Source organism: Staurois parvus, unplaced genomic scaffold (assembly GCF_062004578.1).
Source record: "Staurois parvus isolate SC_StPar_1 unplaced genomic scaffold, SC_StPar_1.0 ptg000133l, whole genome shotgun sequence".
Classification (NCBI taxonomy): domain Eukaryota; kingdom Metazoa; phylum Chordata; class Amphibia; order Anura; family Ranidae; genus Staurois; species Staurois parvus.
This window is the reverse complement of record NW_028317929.1, coordinates 8,214,255-8,236,344: the sequence shown is the minus strand read 5'-3', so window position 1 is coordinate 8,236,344 and position 22,090 is coordinate 8,214,255. Positions and strand designations below refer to the sequence as shown.

The window sequence follows — 22,090 nt, the reverse complement described above, 5'->3', positions numbered from 1 at the left end:
CGCTGTGATTGGTCACAGCTTGTCACATGGTACAAGGCTGTTGTGAATAGGCTTGTACCATGTGACCTCTGATCATTCACAGATTTCACACGTAGTAAGCAATGATGTCACAAGTGACATTTTGCTTACTACTTTGCATGTGATCACTGATTGGCCAATCAGTGATCACATGATCGGGACCTCGTACAGAGGTCCCGTCCGACGATCGGTGTTTCACTGTGTCCGGAGGACACAGCGGGCACTGGATCGCGGTGCTGCGCGCTCCCAGACGGCCACCCGACCCTGCAGTGCCACCGTCCGGCCGTTTATATGCAACGGCCAGTCAGGAAGTGGTTAAAGAAAAAAAAAACGGATGTAAAGCGTCAGTTTTTGCATCAGTAAAGGATGTAAAAAAACGGATGTAAAAAACTGATCTGTTTTTTCTTTGAACGGATAAAAAAAAAAAAGGAATGCGCCGTGTGAAAGGACCCTTAAGTAGGATTAGAATCAGGAAAGAGGAGTCTTGGAGGCCAGTGGAGGAGACGCAGGTGGGCAACTGCATCAAATACTGCAGAAAGGTCTAATGGTACAAGTACTGAATAGGGGCCATTGGATTTTATAGTAAGTTGCTAGTGAGTTTTAGGAGCAAGGAGATGGGTCTTAGGTTGTTAGGCTTTAAAATATTGTATCTACTGAAGGTTAGGAAAGCTCCATTTACAAAACTGCCCATCATTAGCTGGGAACTAGTTAAGGCTACACTGCCTATTTAACTTCTTTATTTTTATGAATGGGTTCTCTTTAAAAGCTGAACTCCAGAAATTAAACACAAATCTACCCTTGCAGTGGCACCCCCTACATTACAAGGGTTAAATGCTTATTATAGGGGTGCTGGCATGGGGAGAAATACCACTCCAGCAGACTCCCTCTATCTAAGCCACCAGTCCAGCACTGCTGCCTGTAAGGCACCTCAGGCCACGGTCACAATCTTGCCACCTCACATACAATCCAGGGCTAATAATTCTACATATCACAATGCCACAATGTCCACAGCCCAGAGCTTCAACCAAAAGAGAATAGCACTGGAGCAAGGGACAGCATAAAAATTACACTCTATTCCTGCACCCCTAGACTAAACATGGAGTGGCCCTACTGCAAGAGTAGAGTTTTTCTAAAAACCAGGAGTAGAGCTCTAGGGCCATTTCACACCACATGCAGTCCACTGCATTTTTTCTGCATAAAAAAAACACATAGAAAGTAGGTTACATGGTTTCCAATGGCATAGTTCACACCAGTGCGGTCAGTTCTTCCAGGGAATTCGAGTTCCAGAAAGAAAAAAAAAAAAAAAAAAAAAAAAAAAAAAAAAAGGGACTGTACTGGAAATTGCCTGCACCTGCCTGTGCAATAGGCACAGTGGATGAGCAGGCAACTTAGTAAAGCTTAGCCTGTGTTTTTTTTTTTTTTTCTTTTTAAACATCACCGTGTTGCACTGAGAACAGGGTATCCAGCATGGTCAGTAACCCCCCCCCCATCGTGCCTCCTCTAGTGATTCAACTGGCTTCCTTGGAGACACGGCCTTGGTCAGAAGAGAGTTGTTTAAACTGGTACATGTGTAAAAGGGTGTCTTTAGCTAGAAACCTACAATATGCTCATGATGGAGCGCACACGCGCGCACACACACACACACACACACACACACACACACACACACACACACTTTAAAATATTTATTTACTGGCATTTACTGAAAAACTCCTATATAAGCTTCAGAATAGAATTTTATCCTCAGAAGTACCTTAATTCATATGCCTTGTAAAATATTAATGCTGGTCATACAAAGAGAGAGAGACATACAGGATACACACAATTTTTGTCCAGGCTTTTGACAGTATCACCATGTAAGTGATACAGTTCATCTCAAACAGAGAATCCTGAGAGACCAGTGACAAGGGTGCAAATGATTTGTAAGGTTAGACCATATCTACCAGTGGCCTATTATCTACTCATGCTACTGCTGGCTCTGTGCTGCAGTCTCTACAGGGAGCATGATGAAATCTCATCTTTTCTTTTCATCAATTATTCCTCTAGATTGTCAGCTTGCATGAACAGAGCCCTTGCTCTCATTATACTGTTTTAATAAAATTAAGGTTTTTGTTCAAAGGTTTTGAGTACGTGTGTGACTTACTCCTCCATAATACTTACTTTGTACAACATCATTAGAGATAATGGAACTAGTATGCGTTCAAGAGTACATATGCCTGTCAGGTAAAGTCAGAATCTTTTTAACAAAGAATGCCAAAAACGGGAAAAAGTCAGAGCTCAGAGAAGAAAAGACAGCTTGCAAAATAGATCAATATGCAAAAACCCTCTTGATAAGTATTGCAGAGCCAAAAGCTTAAATACACAGTACTGTGCAAAAGTTATAAGCAGATGTGAGAAAATGCTGTAAAAGTAAAAATGTTTTAAAAAATATATATTTTAATTGTTTAGTTTTATCAGTTTCAAAATGGAGTGTAAAGAAGAAAAATCTAAATCTAAATCAATATTTGGTGTGAGTAGCCTTTGGTTTGAAACCAGTATCAATTCTTCTACGTACATTTGCACACAGATTGAGGTCGGAAGAGGCAGCCTGGCTCAGTTTCCACTCTAATTCATCCCAAAGGTGTTCTCTTGGTTAGAGATCAGGACTCTGTGCAGGCCAGTCAAGTTCATCCACCACAAACTCACTCATCCATGTCTTTATGGACCTTGCTTTGTGCACTGGTGAGCAATCATGTTGGAACAGGAAGGGGATCATCCCCAAACTGTTCCCACAAAGTTGGGAGCATGAAATTGTCCAAAATGCCTTGGTATGCGGACGCCTTAAGAGTTCCCTACACTGGAACGAAGGGGCCAAGCCCAACCCCTGAAAGACAACCCCACACCATAATCCCCCTTCCACCAAACATTACATTTGGCACAATGCAGTCAGGCAAGTACTGTTCTCCTGACAACGGCCAAACCCAGACATGTCCATCGGATTGCCAGACAGAGAAGCACGATTCATCACTCCAGAGAACATGTCTCCACTGCTCTAGAGTCCAGTGGTGGCGTGCTTTATGCCACTGCATCCAACACTTTGCATTGCACTTGGTGATGTAAGGCTTGGATGCAGCTGCTCGGCCATGGAAACCCATTCCATGAAGCTATCTACACACTGTTGTGCTAATCTGAAGGCCACATGAAGTTTAGAGGTCTTTCACTATGGACTCTGCAAACAGTTGGTAACTTCTGCACACTTCAGCATGCATTGACCCCACTCATTTTACGTGGCCTACCACCTTGTGGCTGAGTTGCTGTTCCTAGTTGCTTCTACTTTGTTATAATACAACTAACAGTTGGAATATTTTAGTACCAAGGAAATTTCATGGATGGACTTATTACACAGGTGGCAACCTATCATGGTACCAGGCTTGAATTCACTGAGCTCCAGAGAGCGACCTATTGTTTTACAAATGTTTGTAGATGCAGTCTGCATGCCTAGGTGCTTGATTTTATACACCTGTGACCATGGAGGTGATTGGAACCAATGATTAGGAGGGGTGTCCCAATATTTTTGGCAATATAGTGTATGTGCCTGTATTTCTCAGCATTGAGGACTGTACACACAGTTCTCGGACAAGGAAACTTAATGCTGCAGATGAAAGAAAAATCATACTTATATTCATTCCAGCATGTCGAAGGGATATATTCGTATTCAGTGCGGTATGTTATTTGTGAATACTCCATATTTACATTCCAGCATGAAATACACAGTGAAAATTCAATCCAAAGGCAAGGAAACATAGAAGTTTCGATAAACACAAATATAACGGCATGCAACGGTGTGACATCAGCATGCAAAGCTCTACCCAACTCCTTCTGTGCAACAGCACGTCTTCAGGGACCCTCAGCTTTTCATGCCGAGGACACTGCACGAAACACTTTGGGTGGAGCGTTTTGCACAGATGTCACGCCGCTGCATAATTTTATATTTGTATGTGTCGATAATTTTCAGCTTTCCTTCTTACTGAATTTTCGTTGTGTATTTCATGCTGGAATATGTATAAACAGTATATATGAAATGAGTGTACCCCAACAGATTTGTCAGATTCCTTTCAGAATCAACATTTTCTATGGGACACTATATCACAAAATACTCCCACAAATACGGGCCATTGATTGCAAACAAGAGTTGTTAATTTACACAAAAAAAAAAAAAAAGTATTTTTCCTAACAAATTAATTCAAGACCATGATGCTAAAATGAATAAACCCCAATGAAAGTCTTAGGAGCAAAACTAAATTTTAGACAACAAAATCCTAATTAACAAGAATTCAACTACAGGGTGATTCTAATCATTCGTTAAACAGGTGTCCAGCAGACAGTTGTTTAGAAAAGGGAGTTACTTAACCACTTTCGGGCTGCCCGCCCGCATTGTCCTGCAGACGGGCGGCAGCTACAGGACCAGCATCGTACCAGTACATCACTGGTCTTGTCAACACAGGGGGGCTGACACAGCAGAATGAGAATCCCAGTAAATTGGGACCCAGTGATCACAAGGACAACAAAGCTTGCTTCTGTTCCTAGAGAGCTGTGATTGGTCCAAAGCTCTCACAAGACACATGGGGCCAAATGACAGCACCCTGTACCATAGGACAAGCTGGAACCAATCACAGATCACTATTATGTTGAACTGTCATAACCTTAACTCATTCATGACAGTTTAAAGCAAGCTTTGCATTGCAGAGCAATGATCTTCATTGCTTATGCTATGCAAAGTGTAAACAAAGAAAAAAAAAATCTGATCGCCCGCCCCAGAGTAGTACAATGTTACTATGGTAACATTGCAGTACACTGATGAAAGTATTTTTTTTATTTAAATAAATGTTTAGCCACTTGGCAACCATGTGATAGATGAATGACAGCTACAGAGCGGTTGTCTAGTTCTGGGAGAGCATCATATGACGTCCTAACAGAACGTGTCCACAGCTGATCATGTGATGTAGTAAAAGGCCAATCACAGCGGCCTTTTACCACATGATCAGCTGTGTCCATTGACGCAGATCATCAGGTAAATGCAGTTGCCGGTTATCGGCTGCACTTTCCTCACGCTGTCACAGCGTGAGGAAAGTACTGCCGATAACCGGCAATTGTCAGAAAACAGATCGGCACTGATCATCAGGGTACTGATCAGTGCCCAGCAGCGCCACCTCATCAATGCACATCAGTGAAGGAGAAAAATTACCGGTTTGCAAAATTTTATAATAGAAAAAACAGAAAGCTTTTTTTGTGTACAGCGCAACACAAAAAAAAAAAAAACAAAAAAAAAAAACAAACACCCAGCGGCGATTAAATACCACCAAAAGAAAGCTATTTCTTTGGTGGTATTTCAAGTGGTAAAAGAAAAAAAAAAAAATTTTCAATTGCCACCCGCCTGCCAATAATATACGGGTGAGCAGCGACGTCACTTTCTATTTTCAGGTGTGCGTGAGCATGTGTTAGCGCCCCCCCCCATCCCCCACGCTGTCCAGGGAGAGAATACAGTTAACTCTTTGATCGCCCCTATTAGCCCTTTGATCACCCGTCACACAGCCAGTGCCATTAGTAGTGTCAGTATATAGAATTTTTCACTGATCACTGGATTACTGCCACTAATTACATCAGATATCGTCAGTGTCAGTTAGCACTCCTCGCAGCCAGGGTCAGCTAGCGTAAGATTGCCCGCACACTATCACACTCACGTTATAGGTTGCGGATCACCACCAAAAAATAAGACCTACCCCGAAAATAAGACCGTGTGCTATTTTTGGGAATTGCTAAAGTATAAGACCTACCCCGAAAATAAGACCTAGTTGTGATCACTGCTTTTTTCAGCCAGAACGCCATTCCGCAACTGGCCCTACACACACCCATATCTACTGTCTTTTATAAACAAAGAAGCGCAGCTGAAGTGACAGCACCATCCGCTCCCACAGAACCTCCCTACCTCTGTACTCATTGTGGGACAGGGAAGGAACAGATATCTATGGGTGCAGTGTGTTTAGGGGTGGGGCATCTCATCCTGCAGCCTAATGCATAGAAGCCGATGCCCCAGGGGTGATCACCGGCCAGTGGGGAAGAGGCGGAGTGGTGAGTAAGTGCGCTTGGTGCACTGTGTGGGAAGATAGGACCCGAAACGGGAGTTACTATAGAGAGGGGCTTTGTTTTGCAAAGCTAGCTAACGATATGAGGGCAGTGGAGGGGGATGTGCAAAGGTGAGCTGCAGTCAGGTGTTGCAGAGGTAAATTGAGTTAGGCGAGTTGCAGACAGGGTGCATAGGTGAGCTGTTGCTGGAGGGGGGGGGGGGGGGGAGGGATTGCAGAGGGGAGCCGAGTTGCAACCCTCCTCTGCACCCCCAGCCACAGCTCAGCAACCCCTGGCCACAGCTCACCTTTGCATTCACCGTCTGCAACTCGCCCCTGCACCCAGTCTGTGGCTTATATCTGCACCCTGTCTGAAACTCACCCCTGCAACACCTGACTGCAGCTCACAACTGTCATCAACCGGCCCTCATCCACAACTGCCTGCAGCTCACCTCTGCACCCCCATTCCTAACCTGGATATTAAAAAAAAAAAAAAAAAAAAAAAAAAAAAAAAAAAAAAAAAAAAGAGACCTACCCCGAAAATAAGACCTAGTGTGTTTTTTTTTTTTTGAGCCAAATAAAAATATAAGACGGTGTCTTATTTTTGGGGAAACACAGTAGTATAGCGTTTGTACGGATCAATATATTGATCACAAAGAAAACTATACTAGTGCCCCCACTTGCAGGAAACAAGAAAGTGTAAAAATGGCTCTAAAGAAGCCAGTAGCTTTAGTTCCTCCGTTTATTGCGTTCTGCAAGCACACTCTTTCAACTCCTGTTTCGGTCACCCCTCCCAAATAGGTCCAGTTACAAACATCAGACGCCTCCCCATCACCAGCCAAAGACATGTGAGAAGTGCCGGTGCATCCTGCATACCTGAGGTGGAGGGGCACACGAGAAGGATATCTGACACTTGGTCATGCTTGGCTATACCCTTCCTTCCCTTTATTGACCTGCAACATGTCTTCCCTTATACCTGGCATTGGTTAGCTGACTTGGTCCCTAGTCCTCGTGCTCTCCTATATCCCTCTGCTCCCAGCTATTAGCCCCCTGATTTAGAAGGAGAGCTTCAACCTTCCTCCATCAGCTCCTCCTTACCCTCTTTTTGCTGCTGTGGTTAGCGGAGTGCCACTTTCCTACTTGTGCCTGCTATGTGGCAACATAAGGGGATGGTGGTCTGACTTCATGAGAGGTGCTTTGCAGGTCCATGTGGGTTGCAGGGTGTAAAGAAATCATTTTACATCTGGCTAGTCAATTTATTAGATACTGTGGTATTTGGTACAAGACGAAAATTGCACTGCATTTCCCACTTGTTATCAAGAAGGCAAAAGTAAATGTTAATGTGATTTGTATATTTTGCACACAGTAATTACGAAGGCTCAGCAGTCCTCCTATCAGAGTCATAGGGACAACTAAAGGAGTATCCAATGTGGGCTGGGATGCCTCTGATTGCTTGCCATTCATCTGAGCGATAGAAAACCCCCAATGTTACAGGCAAGCGATGATGATTAGGGGTTAAATGCACACAGTTTATAGCACAATAAGGTTTACTAAGTATAGTCTTCATAATTACCAAGACTTTTTAATTTTTTATTCTCAAACGGTGCTACCCAATTATCACCATTCTTCCCTATAATAAGAAATTTTAATTTCAGACTGTTCATCAAAAGCACTACTTTATGACAAATACACTCAAATTATCTCAGGTCTATTGTAATCCAGACCCTTCTTCTGAAGGCCATCTTTTTCAAATAACATGCTGGGATCACATCAGTTACAGCCTTATATAATACAATCCCTCAAACTGAAACTGAGATACTGTATATATTCATGGAACCGAATGTTAATCAATACACTCGCTTGCTATGGTATGCTCTGCTGTACTTGCCTTTTTTTTTACCTTTATATTATAATAAAGGGCAGGCTAGAGCAGAGTCAGCAAAAAGAGCTTCCAAAGAAGCTGAACGGAATGGGACTGTAGTAAAAAAAATTAAAATACCCCGGTCACATCGTATGCCAAGTCGCACCCTATTGTCCGCTATTAGAGCGGTCATATCAGTGTGGTTCCGACTTGGTCAGAGCAGCACCAATTTCTAAAGTAGTGCATGCACTACTTTTGTTGTGATTTGCATAGACATCTGTGTCAGATGTCTTGCAAATCGCAAGGAAATCGGCAGGTCACCCGATTTTTAAAGCGTGCAACTTCACTGTAATTCGCACGATTTCAAAATCAGCTTTGTGACAGGGATGTAAAGGATACAAAAAAATTATATTTAAGAAACAGGATGTACCATTGTTGTAAAATGTGATTGCTCATTGATGAAAAAATTAGGTGAAGTCAAAAGTTCGTATCTGCATACTTTTTCTGGATCCAGGACTCAAACTTCTAAAAACAGAGGATCGTTATGACATTCCCAAGAGACTGGTTGGCAAGGGGCTGTCTGCCAAAGTTAGAGAGTGACCTTTCATGACGAATACAATGATTTCCTGGTCGTTCCAAATAGGACTGGATGATCACCTCAAATATAAGGGAACCTTCTACAGCTCCACATCTACCCACAACAGTAAAATTAGTCTGTATGTGCAGTAAAGCAAGGGGTTAATCCTCTGCATTGTGTAAAATATGTTTGATCCTGTCTTCTCTGATCCTCTCCTTCTACTGTCCCCAATCCATCTGTTGATAGTACAGAGCTCTAGGAGGCACTCTGCACGTGCTCACCTTGGTGTGTATTTCTAGAAAGTGTTTTTTTTCCCTCTTTGGGAGAGTGCATGTGGTCTGCACAGGGCCAATCAGCACTGTCCATAGAAAGGGTCAGGGGTTATGCAGCCTCATAGGAAAATGAAAACGCCTCCAGCAAGCTTTAACCAGTGCTCAGATAGACACCAATAGAAGTCACATAAAATAATTGTAGTTCCATGCTGTGTGTACTGCGGAAGACCAGATATACTGAATGCAGGGTCCTGTGTTTAAGAACACTTTAAACCGAGTTTTGGTCACCAGCAGACTCTCAGTTGACCTAGTGTATAACCTTCTGTCTGAGACAAGAGTGTAAACCTGTCAGGACACAACTAAGAAGGCGGTCACTGATTATCTTATTCTTTAAAAACCACTTGACCGTGCCGTTCTGTGCAAAGTCGTGTATATAAACATAATTTTGCATTTCTGCTACGGGGGGGTGTGCGCCTGCTGCCAAAGTGCTATTTCTGCTGTGACTGGACACAGCAGATGTCAATCAACAGGTGCTGGCCAATAGATTAGCGCCAGCACCCGCTGATTGCCGAGAACAGGAACATAGTACAGCTCTGATTACGTAAACAAAGTCGAGCTGTGTGATGTCAACAGCGATCAGCTAGGTTTTATTCAGGGAATAAAATCTAGCAGATTGCCTAGTAAAAACAGTACACACAAAAACACTGGTTAAGCACACAAATAACCTTTTGATCGCCCTAGATATTTACCCCTTCCCAGCCAGTGTAATTAATGCAGTGACAGTGTCTATTTTTAGCACTTATCACTGGTTCCCACTTTGTGTCAGTGTCAGAGTGTCCGCCGCAATATTGCAGTCCCACTATAAGTTGCTGATCACCACCACCATTGCTAGTATAAAAAAAATAATTAAAATCCAAAATATATATCTATCTCCTAGATTGTAAGCTCGAAAGAGCAGGGCCCTCGATCCCCTCATGTTTTGCATTGTATTGTTGTTCTGCCACATGTTCTGTCCCCCTTTGTAATGTACAGCGCTGAGCGAACTATTGGCGCTTTATAAATATTGTATAATAATATTATATATATTTTATCATTACAGTATTTATAAAGCGACAATAGTTCGCTCAGAGCTGTACATTACAAAGGGGGACAGAACATGTGACAGAACAACAATACAAAGCAAAAAACATGATGGGATCGAGGGCCCTGCTCTTTCGAGATATAGATAGATATATATATTTTTTATTTTTTTTTTTAAATCAGACCAGCTTTTGCGCAAACCAATCAATATACACTACACTTATTTTTCTGAAACAAAACAAACAAAATCCATATATGTAGCAGAATATATTTGGCCTACATTTATGAAGAAATTTCAATTTTTTCTTCTATTGGATATGTTTTATAGCAGAAAAGTACAAAAAAAAAATAGTTTTTTTGGGGGGGTTTAATTATAGCACAGACAAAAAAAAAAAAAAAAAAGGGGAAGGATGATTAAATACTAGGGATGCACCGGAATTTAAGTGGCCAAATATGAAAAAAGGAGCAGATATGAAAACAAGAGCAAATACAGGTGCTGAAAATAGCCATTTTGGCTATTTTGTTTTAGCCAGCGATTCCATCTATAATAAAAAGTCGTCTGAACGTGACCTATGGCGTAACGCGTAGAGGTGGGGCTACGACGTCACTCGGAAGGAGAGAGAGCAAACGGCAAGTACATGCCTCGGCGGCTGGCACAGGCTTTCATGCTACTGAGCGCTTTTTATACATTTTAAATGTGAGAGTGTATTACCTGGATTGTGGGAATAAATTGTTTTAAGGATAAAGCACTATGTCTCCACTCTCTTTTTGCATGCTGAGGAATGAATAAAGAGGATTAGCAGGTGATATATAAAAGCTGAAGGAGGGATCAATTCCTTCAGGGATAAGCAGCTTACACAGGATAACTGCATTAATCCATAAGGAAGGACCTCACAAATATTCCATATAGAAATAATTCTGGCAGGTTCCAAGGAGGGTGAACCACTAGTGTGTATAGCCTAATTGTAGGCATTAAAAAGGAGGGGAGCATACATCTTTATCAGTTGGAGGATTCATGGAAAGTCACAAATTGATGATTAATGATCACCTTATCACTAATATTGGACTATATTTGATTGATGGGACGAATTATTTATAAAAAATTTCAAATTGTTTTTATGTCACAATATTTTGATTGTATAACACTGTCACTTATTATTGATTCGTTAGTATAAATTTATGGTGTGTTACATCACAGGAGGGATGTATTATTTTGTTATTGTGGTAATAAGGAGCGCTACATTTCTAGGTATATTATTTAATTTGCACAGTTGAAGTTGTGTTTAATGTTGGCGATCCATTGAAGTAATTTAGTAGGTTTGGCTCGCAAGTCACACATATATAATTCTAGCACCAGACCTACTCTGTAACTTTAAACTGGTAGCCTGTAGAAATTTTTAAAGTGTCGCCCATGGAGATTTTTTAAGTACCGTAGTTTGGCGCCATTCCACGAGAGTGCACAGTTTTAAATTATGACATGTTGGGTATCTATTTACTTGGTGTAAAACAGGGTACTGCATTTTTTTCCTTCTAATTTGGCCACTTGACCTAAGAAAGATTTACCCCCTTCATGACCAGGCTAGATTTTGCTATATGGTACTGGTTTACTATAACTGACAATTGCGCAGATATGCAACACTGTACACAGATTAAATTTATGTCATTTTTTGTGCCATAAATGAAGTTTTCTTTGTGATCACCACTGGGTTTTTCTTCTTTTTTTTTTTGCCGCTATGTAAAAAGACCACAAAAAAAATTTCTACTTTTATTTGTATTTTTAAAAATTCATATTAAATTGATATTAAATTAAAAAAACAATTATATATAGAAAATACATTTTTAAAAACTGTCCATTTCGGTTAAGTGCATCCTGAATTTTCATTTGGTGCACCACTATCAAATACCACTAAAAGAAAACTATTCGTGTTGGGGGAAAAAAAAAAAAAAAAAAAAAAAAAAAAAAAGACAAAATTTCATTTACAGTGGATATAAAAAGCTTACACACCTCTGTTAAAATGTCAGCTTTCTGTGATGTAAAAAAAAAAAACAAAATGAGACAAAGAAATCATTTCAGAACTTTTTCCACCTTTAATGTAACCTATAACACAGTACAAATCATTTGAACCAACTGAAATGTTTTAGGTGGAGGAAAGTAAACATAAAAAAAACACTAAAATAATATGGTTGCATAAGTGTGCACACCCTTAAACTAATACTTTGTTGAAGCACCTTTTGGATTTTATTCCAGCACCCAGTGTTTTGGGTAGAAGTCTATCAGAATGGCACATCTTGACTTGGCAATATTTGCTCACTCTTCCTTGAAAAAAAACACTCCAAATCTGTCAGAATTCGAGGACATCTCCTGTGCACAATCCTCTTCAGATCACCCCCCGGATTCAGGTCAGGGCTCTTGCTGGGCCATTCCAAAACTTTAATTTTCTTCTGGTGAAGCCATTCCTTTGTTGATTTGAATGTATGCTTCGGGTCGTTGTCATGCTGAAATGTTCATGTTCAGCTTTCTAGCAGAACCCTGAAGGTTTTGTGCCAATATTGACTGGTATTTGGAATGGTTCATAATTCCTTCTACCTTGACTAAGGCCCCAAATCCAGCTGAAGAAAAACAGCCCCAAAGTATGATGCTGCCACCATCATGCTTCACTGTGGGTATGGTGTTCTTTTGGTGATGTGCAGTGTTGTTTTTGGACCAAACATATCTTGTGGAATTATGGCCAAAAAAATTCAACCTTGGTTTCATCAGACCATAACACATTGTTCCCACATGCTTTTGGGAGATGTGTTTTTGCAACATTTAGCCAGGCTTGGATGTTTTTCTTTTGAAGAATACGGGAGATTGTTGTCACATGTAACACACACAGTCAGTACTTGCCAGATATTCCTGCAGCTCCTTTAAAATGTTGTAGTAGACCTCTTGGCAGCCTCCCAGACCAGTTTTCTGCTGCTCTTTTCATCAATTTTGAAGGGACATCCAGTTCTTGGTAATGTCACTGTTGCACCATATTTTCTCCACTTGATGATGACTATCTTCACTGTATTCCATGGTAAATCTAATGCCTTGGAAATTCTTTTGTACCCTTCTCCTGACTGATGCCTTTTAACAATGAACTCCCTCTGATCCTTTGGAAGCTCTCTGTGAACCATGGCTTTTGCTGTAGGATGCAACTAAAAAAAAATGTCAGGAAAGACCTACTAGAACAGCTGAACTTTATTTGGGTTTAATCAGACACTTTAAAAAATGGCAGGTGTGTACTGACTCCTATTTACACCCCAGTCACATCAAAGCATGACAGTGAAGTCGCAGGATTTCAAAATCGGGTCACCTGCCGATTTCCTTGCAATTTGCAAGACATTTGACACAGATGTCTATGCAAATCGCAACAAAAAGTAGCGCATGCACTACTTTAGAAATCAGTGCAGCTCCAACCAAGTTGGAACCACACCGATATGACCGCTCTAATAGTGGACAATAGGGTGCGACTTGGCATACAATTTGCAAGTCGCCTGGCATGCAAATCGCACCCAATGTGACCGGGGCCTTCACATAATTTTGAATGTGATTGCTTAATTCTGAACACAGCTACATCCCCAGTTATAAGAGGGTGTGCACACTTATGCAACCACATTATTTTAGTTTGTCATGTTTACTTCTCCCTCTAAAAGATACCAGTTTATTTTTCAATTAAGTTGTACAGTTTATAGGTCACATTAAAAAGGTGGAAAAAGTTCTGAAATTATTTATCTGGGTCTCATTTTTTTACACCACAGAAACCTGACATTTTAACAGGGGTGTGTAGACTTTTTATATCCACTGTATGTACAGCGTTGCATGATTGTGCAATTGTCAGTTAAAGTGCCGTAGCGCCAAAAATGACCTGGTAAATCTTCCATAGGGCAAGGGCATTTATATTTTTGCCACCTTTCCCTGATCTAACCCACGCTCCCTCTCAATCTAAGCATACTCGCATCAATCCGACGGTCAATGTTCCATCACTGTCTGCTGTGATACCTCCTTCCTGTCCACTTCACTACAGGATACAGTAATGATGTACAGGCTGTAAGACCATACAGGCTGCAGGAGCGCAGTAATGGATCTGGAATCGAACCCTCCTGGAAGTGTCTATTACAGTACCTAAAATGGTCTGCATACTCTGGGGCCTGGTCAATCCAGTTCACGTGTCGATTTTTACATGGCCTATTGGATTTGACCAGTTACATGCATAGGCTCTTACTGGCACGCATCTTTTTTTGCCTGCCATTTGGTTTGACCTCTGCTTGGACTTTGACTACTCTCTTGCCTGCCTCAAACACTGTATGGACTCCCACTTATGTCTTGCCTGCCACCTTTCTTAACCTCCACTTGGACCATTGAACTTCTGATATATCCTACTGTCTTCACAGCAAAGCCATCCAGTTCCTGTGACCCCTTGATGAGGCCCATGAATTGGTCTCAGCTTGCAACAAGTTACCAAAGCAAACTAGGATTGCATATTTTGCATTGAACATTAGTATGATTAGCTATATAGGTTCAGAGATCATGTTTGCTCATTAGAGTATGCAAGAGATCTGGTTGTACTCTTGTAGTTTATCCCTGCTCTTGTTTTCTTATCAAATAAGCCATACTGCCCAATAACAGTCACATGAAAAATACATGAAAACCACAAAGAAAGAAAAAAAAAAAAAATTACATGGGATGCGCAAACAGATAATGAGTCCATAAGACAGTTCTATATTGAAGACTCGGGCCCATTTACAAAAAGCATTGCTTCCTTGTATGTTTGTTTTACATTTTTAAAATGACACTTTATTCAAGTTTATGCACAGTTTGTGATGTGTTGTGGTGACATGCAGTCCTGTGCACTGCACTCTGTAAAATGCAGACATGCTGCATTTATATGCAGCACAATCCCACCTCAAATAAGTATGGCAGCTAATTTGTCTATTCTTGCACATCGGTAGCCCATTTAAAATGTATAGGCTGCATTAATGCAACATACGTTAAAATGTGGAGTTTAGTCATTATTATTTTGTGAATACAGCACTAAGTACATTTACCTGTAATCATGTGAAGAACTTACTCTGCTCTCTAACCCCTTCCTGTCCTCTAAACCATTCCGAGAACTCTTATTACTGTCCCACAATGCAATGCATTGTATGAATGGATGGCAGAGATCCTGTCATTCATCGGCTCCTCTTCCATTCACAGAATGTAGTGTATTGTGGGGCAATAGTAGCACAAGCTCTGTGAATGAGAGGTGGAGCTCCTGTCATTCATCTGCTCCTCTTCCATTCACAGAATGTGGTGTATTGTGGGGCAATAATAGCACAAGCTCTGTGAATGAGAGGTGGAGATCCTTTCATTCATCTGCTCCTCTTCCATTCACAGAATGTGGTCTATTTTGGGAAAATAATAGTATAAGCTCTGTGAATGAGAGGTGGTGATAGAGGAGCACAGACAAACACATGAGAAAGGAATCAGGAGCAGCAAGGAGATCCAGAAGGGAGATTGAGCTTTGTTGTGGTTATCTGTATCTTGAGGGGACCTGAGATGTGTAACTGCCACCATTGAGGGGATTTCTTATGAATACCCACCAGTGACGAGTTACTGCCTGTGAAGGATCCTGGGGTGATCCTGAAAGTGCTCTGGCCCAGTGGGTCATAGTAAGGAGGTGAGGGGCAATTTAGCCATTTGAGGATTTCACCGTTTGTGTGAATGCACATTCACCTCATCACTTGCATGAATCTTTTTCATTGGATCACGTTTTATACTATAAAAAAAAAAAAAAAAAAAAAATTGTTGACTTTTTTTTATGAACATTTATTTGATTTATATTTCACTTTATTTATATATTGAAGCACTTGTATTTTATTTACTTATGGCCTTTGATTGTTTTATATATTTATCTTTGAATATTTAAAGCACCTGTCACTTTGATTAAGTTGATTATCCCCCAATTTTGGGGATTCAAAATGGTTTGCACTAGTCTGTGTTTTCTATTTATTGATCCCAATTTGGGATTTTGGGGGGGGGGGGGGGTTGCTGTTGATGTCATTTGTTTTTCCATCACACGGGGTCCAATTTTAGGACCAATTTTGATATTTCACGTTGTTCATATCACGTGTATATGTGGCACAAATTAGATCCCGATTGGATCAGATCACTTTATATATCAATATTTTTTTAATATAGTTATGGTATATGTATTTTTCATTTATTTATAAGCGCTACACTAATATAATATTTTGCACATTCACTTATAAGGTGGAGAGCCTGTCATTCATCTGCTCCTCCTCCATTCACTGAATGCAGTGTATTGTGGGACAATAACAGTACAAGTTCTATGAACGGGTGGTGGAGATCCTGTCATTCATCTATTCCTCATCCATTCACAGAACGCGTTGCAGGAAAGTAATAGTATGAATTGTGTAGGACATGTCATGGCCCATGCTATCACAAGGGATGTTGTTCATCCCTTTAGATAGCAATAAAGTAAAAAAAAATAAGTTATAAGCATTAAAAAGCATAAAGGTTTAAATCAAAAATATATATATTTTTTATTTTAAATTTCAAAGTGCCCCCATCCCCCCATGCTCACACACAAATGTGAACACACATGTAGGATCCGCACGTATATGTAAACCTATATGGTAACCTGTAAATTCTTTTAAAGCCTCACCTATGGAGAATTTTTGGTGCGGTTTCATGAGAATACACAAAATTTAAAGCATGACATGCTAGGTATCCATTTACTCAGCGTAACATATTTTGCATTTTACCATACATATTGGGTATTATGTTGTGTACACCAAAATTCATTAAAGTGTATTTTTTCCTGAAAATTTGAGTATGAGAAACCACTGCGACAAACATCCTGCAACATAAACTGCCACAACAATTATTTTAATCTCCAGGGCCTGTCCTTAAAGTGGAACTGCACTGCATCGGAGAACCACTAACAAAAAAAAAAAACAAATCGCTATTTATTACATTTTTTTTATATTTAAAAGCAAACTCCCTTATCCATCCATATCTCCATACTTTATTTTGCAGAGAAATCACTTTGAGAAACACGTGCTGACATTTCTGGCAGTGGCCATCTTGAGGTAAGGGCAGATGATTCATGTATCATTTACTTATAGGAATCCGTCAGCCCTTAGCTCAAGCATTGGCAGCGCTAAGAACCCTTCCTCCCCTCCTGAAGACTCCTGGGATGTATAACATCATTTGCCTAGGCATGGAAACCAGGAAGCAACTGAAGAAATGTACAAAAAAAAAAAAAAGTTTAAAAGTAAATATGATACACTTTCCTATTTCCTAATGCTAGCAGTGTAAGGATTCAAAATAGTTATTGATTGAGAGCGTGAAGTTTCGCTTTGAAGCTACTTTCACGCGTCTGCAGTGCGGTTTTCTGCACCACAGCTTACCTGCATGTTTGGAGAGGGTTTGCCGCACTTTCCTATTGGGTTATATTGTGTCTCGTGTTCTTGGTGCACTTTTTGAAAGCGCAACAAAATGCCTGTATGCTGCATTTTTTGATGCGCTGTCAGAAAACACACCAATTACATGAGACACAATAGAACTCTATAGGAAAGCACAATTAACCCTTGTCAAACATGTCAAGTAAGCTGTGCCAGTATGAAAGCAGCCTAATATAACAAAAAAAAAACATTTTGTGGGCAGCACAGTGGCTAAATGGTTAGCACATCCGCCTGGCAGTACTAGGGTCGCTGGTTTGAATCCCAACCACGGCAGCACCTGCCTGGAGTTTGCATGTTCTCTCTGTGACTGCGTGGGTTTCCTCCGGGTACTCCGGTTTCCTCCCACACTCCAAAAACATGCTGGTAGGTTAATTTGCTCCTGTCTAAATTGTCCCTAGTATGTGTATGTATGAATGTGAGTTAGGGACTTTAGATTGTACGGACCTTGAGGGTTAGGGACTGATGTTAATGTACAATGTATGTATGTATGTAAAGTGCTGCGTATACAATATATATTATAATGGGGGGAGGGGGAAGGAGGTTCCAAAAAGCTTTTGAAAGACAAAAAAAAAAAAATGCTGATTTTTACATGTATGAGAGAACTGTCAAATGTCCCAGGCAGGAAGAGGTTAAACTATCACATGACTTCATAGTTCCTCAGTGTCCTTCATTAAAAATGACACAATTAGACCAATGAGCAGACAGAAGGTGATAGCAGGATATAAAGGGGTTATTATTAGTTCTATAGAGAAGATGGGGGGAGGGGGGCTAGGTATCTGTCTGAGAGGATGAAGGGAAAGGTCAGCCTGTGTATAGGATGACATCGTACACTGTATCCAGCTGTTGTGTGAGGCTGGACTGAGCTCCTGTGTGATTACCTTGTTCAGGTAGCTGGTGACCACATCCTTAAAAGGATAAGGATAAACTTTCTTCACGTCCATCGCGACCCCCATGCTGCCCTCACACCTCTTCTCCTCCTCCACACTCCTCTCCTCTTCTCTGTCTTAAGGCGCCATGTTTTTGAAGCCCTCCTTTCGAATAACTTTATTGCTCACAGACACAAAGTTGCGCTCGCACGTGTGAGAGCTGACACGGAGTCACCTCATACGATGTCACATTCCTGTAGGTTTAATGTGATATAAAACCAGCTTATCTCCAGGCAGCTGTCAGCACTGCTCTGTGTACACAACACAGTAATGTGACCCAGGAGGGTGACAGTCATGTCTGGGACTACACAGGGAGAGTATAGGACACCTCCAAGCCTTTTCTGGCACTTTTTGTTTACGTATAACAAACAGTATTTTTTGCAAGAAAGTTTCTTAGAACCACAAAACTTTTTTTTTTTTTTTTTTTTTTTTTTAAAGCAGAGGCAGAATATATTAGCAGGTTTGCAATTTTTTATGTCACATGGTACTTGCAAATTGGTCTTTCAAATGTAACTTTTTTGGAAAAAATACAGGCATACCTCGATTTATGAACGCCTCGGTTAACGTAATTTTCGGTTTACGAATGAAAATCCATTGAAAATAATTCCTCGATTTGTTTGTTTCGCAATACGAACGGATTAATTCGTTTTCAATGCATTTATGATTTTTTTGAATCATGTCCCTGTACCATAGTATACCCTTAACCACTTGAGCTCCAGAGGATTTACCCCCCTTAATGACCAGGCCTCTTTTCGCTACTCGGCGCTGCACTAATTCAACTGATAATTGCGCGGTCATGCAATGCTGCACCCAAACAAAATTTACGTCCTTTTTTTCACACAAATAGAGCTTTCTTTTTGTGGTATTTAATCGCCTGTTCGCTTTTTATTTTTCACTCTATAAACAAAAAAAGGCCAAAACTTTGGAAGAAAAACAATATTTTTTACTTTCAGCTATAAAAAATATATAGTAAACTCAAAGTTAGTTATACAATTAGGCCAAAATGTATTCTGCTACATGTTTTTGGTAAAAAAAAATCCCAATAAGTGTATATTAATTACTTTGTGTGAAAGTTATAGCGTCTACAAACTATGGTATAGATACTGCAATTTACGCCATTTTTTTGCTATACAGCGCTGCGCTAGTTTAACGGACAATTGTGCGGTCATGCAATACGGTACATAAATTAAATTTACATCCTTTTTTTTCCCACAAATTGAGCTTTCTTTCGGTGGTATTTGATCGCCTGTGCGGTTTTTATTTTTTGCGCTATAAAAAAAAAGGCTGACAATTTTGAGGAAAAAAAAACATTTGTCCAGTAAAAAAAAATGTAAAAATCAAATTTAGTCATAAATTTCGGCCAAAATGCATTCTGCGACATGTCTTTGCTAAAAAAAAACCAATACGTGTAAATTAATTGGTTTACGTGAAAGTTATAGCGTTTACAAATGGCGGGAAAGATACTGGGATTTTTAGTTTTTTTTTTATACTAATAATGGCGGCGATCAGCGACTTATGGCGGCGATTAGTGACTTATGGCGGGACTGCGGCGGACATTCTGACATTGGGGGTACTGACTTGGGGTCACTGACATCCCCAGTGACACCAATACAGTGATCAGTGCAAAAAAAAAAACACTGACACTGTACTAATGGCACTGGGGATGAAGGGGTTACGTTTATTTTTCAGGGAAAGTGTTAACTGTGTGAGGGGAGTGTTTTACTAGGGGGCGGGGGTGTGTACTGCAGGGAACACCGCTGATCGGGAGAGAGAAACTCTTCTGTCCCGATCAGCGTGTCCTGGAGCTGTCAGGGAACTGACAGAAAGCACAGCTACTGCAGCTGTGTTCTATGTCAGCGATTGCTGCCGATCGCAGGGAGACAGCCGGTAAGGACCGGCTGTGACCCGGCGACTGACATCCGCGGCTGTGATCGGCGGGACAGGTAGGGCGGAGGCGCGCCTCCTACCTGTTTACAAAACACACATTTTAAAATGTGCTTTTGCCCAGCCGTGCTGCCCTGCCGCCGTATTTATACAGTGGCTGGGCGGCATGTGGTTAAAGTGCACGTTATAAAGAGTTTTGAACAGACTTTTTTTTTTACTTTTTTCTGACCTCCGGAACGGATTAATTGGTTTTCAATGCATTTACAAATTAATTTTTAATCATCTCCCTGTACAGTATTTATGCCTTTAACCACTTGCCTACAGGGCACTTATACCCCCTTCCTGCCCAGGCCAGCTTTCAGCGCTGTCACACTTTGAATGACAATTGTGCGGTCATGCAACACTGTACCCATATGAAATTTTTATAATTTTTTTGTGACAGAGCTTTATTTTGGTGGTATTTAATCACCTCTGGGTTTTTTATTTTTTCTTAAACCAAAAACAACTGAAAATTTTGAAAAAAAAAGTTTTTCTTAGTTTTTGTTATAAAATTTTGTAAATAAGTGATTTTTCTCCTTCACTGATGTGCGCTAATGAGGTTGCACTGATGGGCACTGATAGGCTGCACTGAAGTCCACTGATAGGTGGCACTGATGGGCACTGATGAGGAGGCACTGGTAGGTGGCACTGATGGGCATTGACAGGCATCACTGATGGGCACTGAAAGGCAGCACTCATATATGGCACTGTTATGTGACACTGTTAGGCAGCACTGACGGGCACTAATATGTGGCACTGATTGGCAGCACAGATAGGTGGCACTGACTGGCACTGATAGGTGGCACTGATTAGCAGCACAGATAGGTGGCACTGACTGGCATTTATAGGTGGCAATGACTGGCACTGATGGGTGACACTGAAAGGCAGCTCAGATGGGCACCGATATGTGGCATTGGTGTGCACTGGTAGGCACTGATATGTGGCACTGATGGGCACTAGCAGGTGGCATGGATGAGCACTGACAGCTGGCACTGATGGACACTGACAGGTGGCACTGCTGGGGCTACACAGATAATCAGGACACACTGATCATCAGTGCCCTGATGATCAGTGTAGATGTCCCCTCTGAGGGATGCCGGTTACCGGCTCTCCTCTCGAGCTGTCAGTGTGACAGCTCATGAGGAGAGAAATGCAGATAACCGGCATTTCCCTATTTTCATGTGATCAGCTGTGATTGGACACAACTGATCACATGACTGAGCAGACATCTTCAGCTCTTTCCGTTGATCGGTGATCCGCTGTGTCCGAACACAGCACACCGCTGATTGCCGCACTGCGCGCTCCCTGAGCCACGCATGCGCGGTTAGAATGGGAGGACGTCATATGACGTCCTCCCAGAACGAGAGAACCACCTTGCGCCTGTCATTATACTATATGGTGGGTGGGAGGCGGTTATAGTGCACTTTATAAAGAGTTTTGAACAGATAAAAGACTTTTTTTAACTTTTTTCTGACCTCTGGAACGGATTAATTGGTTTTCAATGCATTTACAATTTTTTTTTTCATCATGTCCCTGTACAGTATTTATGCCTTTAAAGTGCACTTTATAAAGAGTTTTGAACAGTTAAAAGACTTTTTTTTTTTTTTACTTCTTTCTGACCTCCGGAACAGATTAATTGGCTTTCAATGCATTCCTATGGGAAACCGCATTTTGGTTTACAAATTTTTGGCAATACGAAAAGTCCCGCAGAACGCATTAAATTCGTAAACCGAGGTACGCCTATACACTTTTTTCATTTTAATGCAGAATAGCAAAATACACATCCCAATTTTTTGTGAAATATAAAAGATGTTACGCTGAGTAAATAGATGCCAAAC

General features: G+C 40.9%; 1 protein-coding gene across 1 annotated transcript in view; it reads right to left on the bottom strand.

Moving 5' to 3' along the window:
- Positions 1-18,446, bottom strand: part of PRELID2 (PRELI domain containing 2) — a 145,331-nt gene extending 126,885 nt beyond the window's left edge. Inside the window, exon 1 of the mRNA XM_089673021.1 lies at positions 18,282-18,446. Within this exon, the coding sequence (XP_089529147.1) occupies positions 18,282-18,356 (75 nt within the window). The 5' untranslated portion in view covers positions 18,357-18,446. The remainder of the gene's footprint in view (positions 1-18,281) is intronic.
- Positions 18,447-22,090: the final 3,644 nt, after the last annotated feature.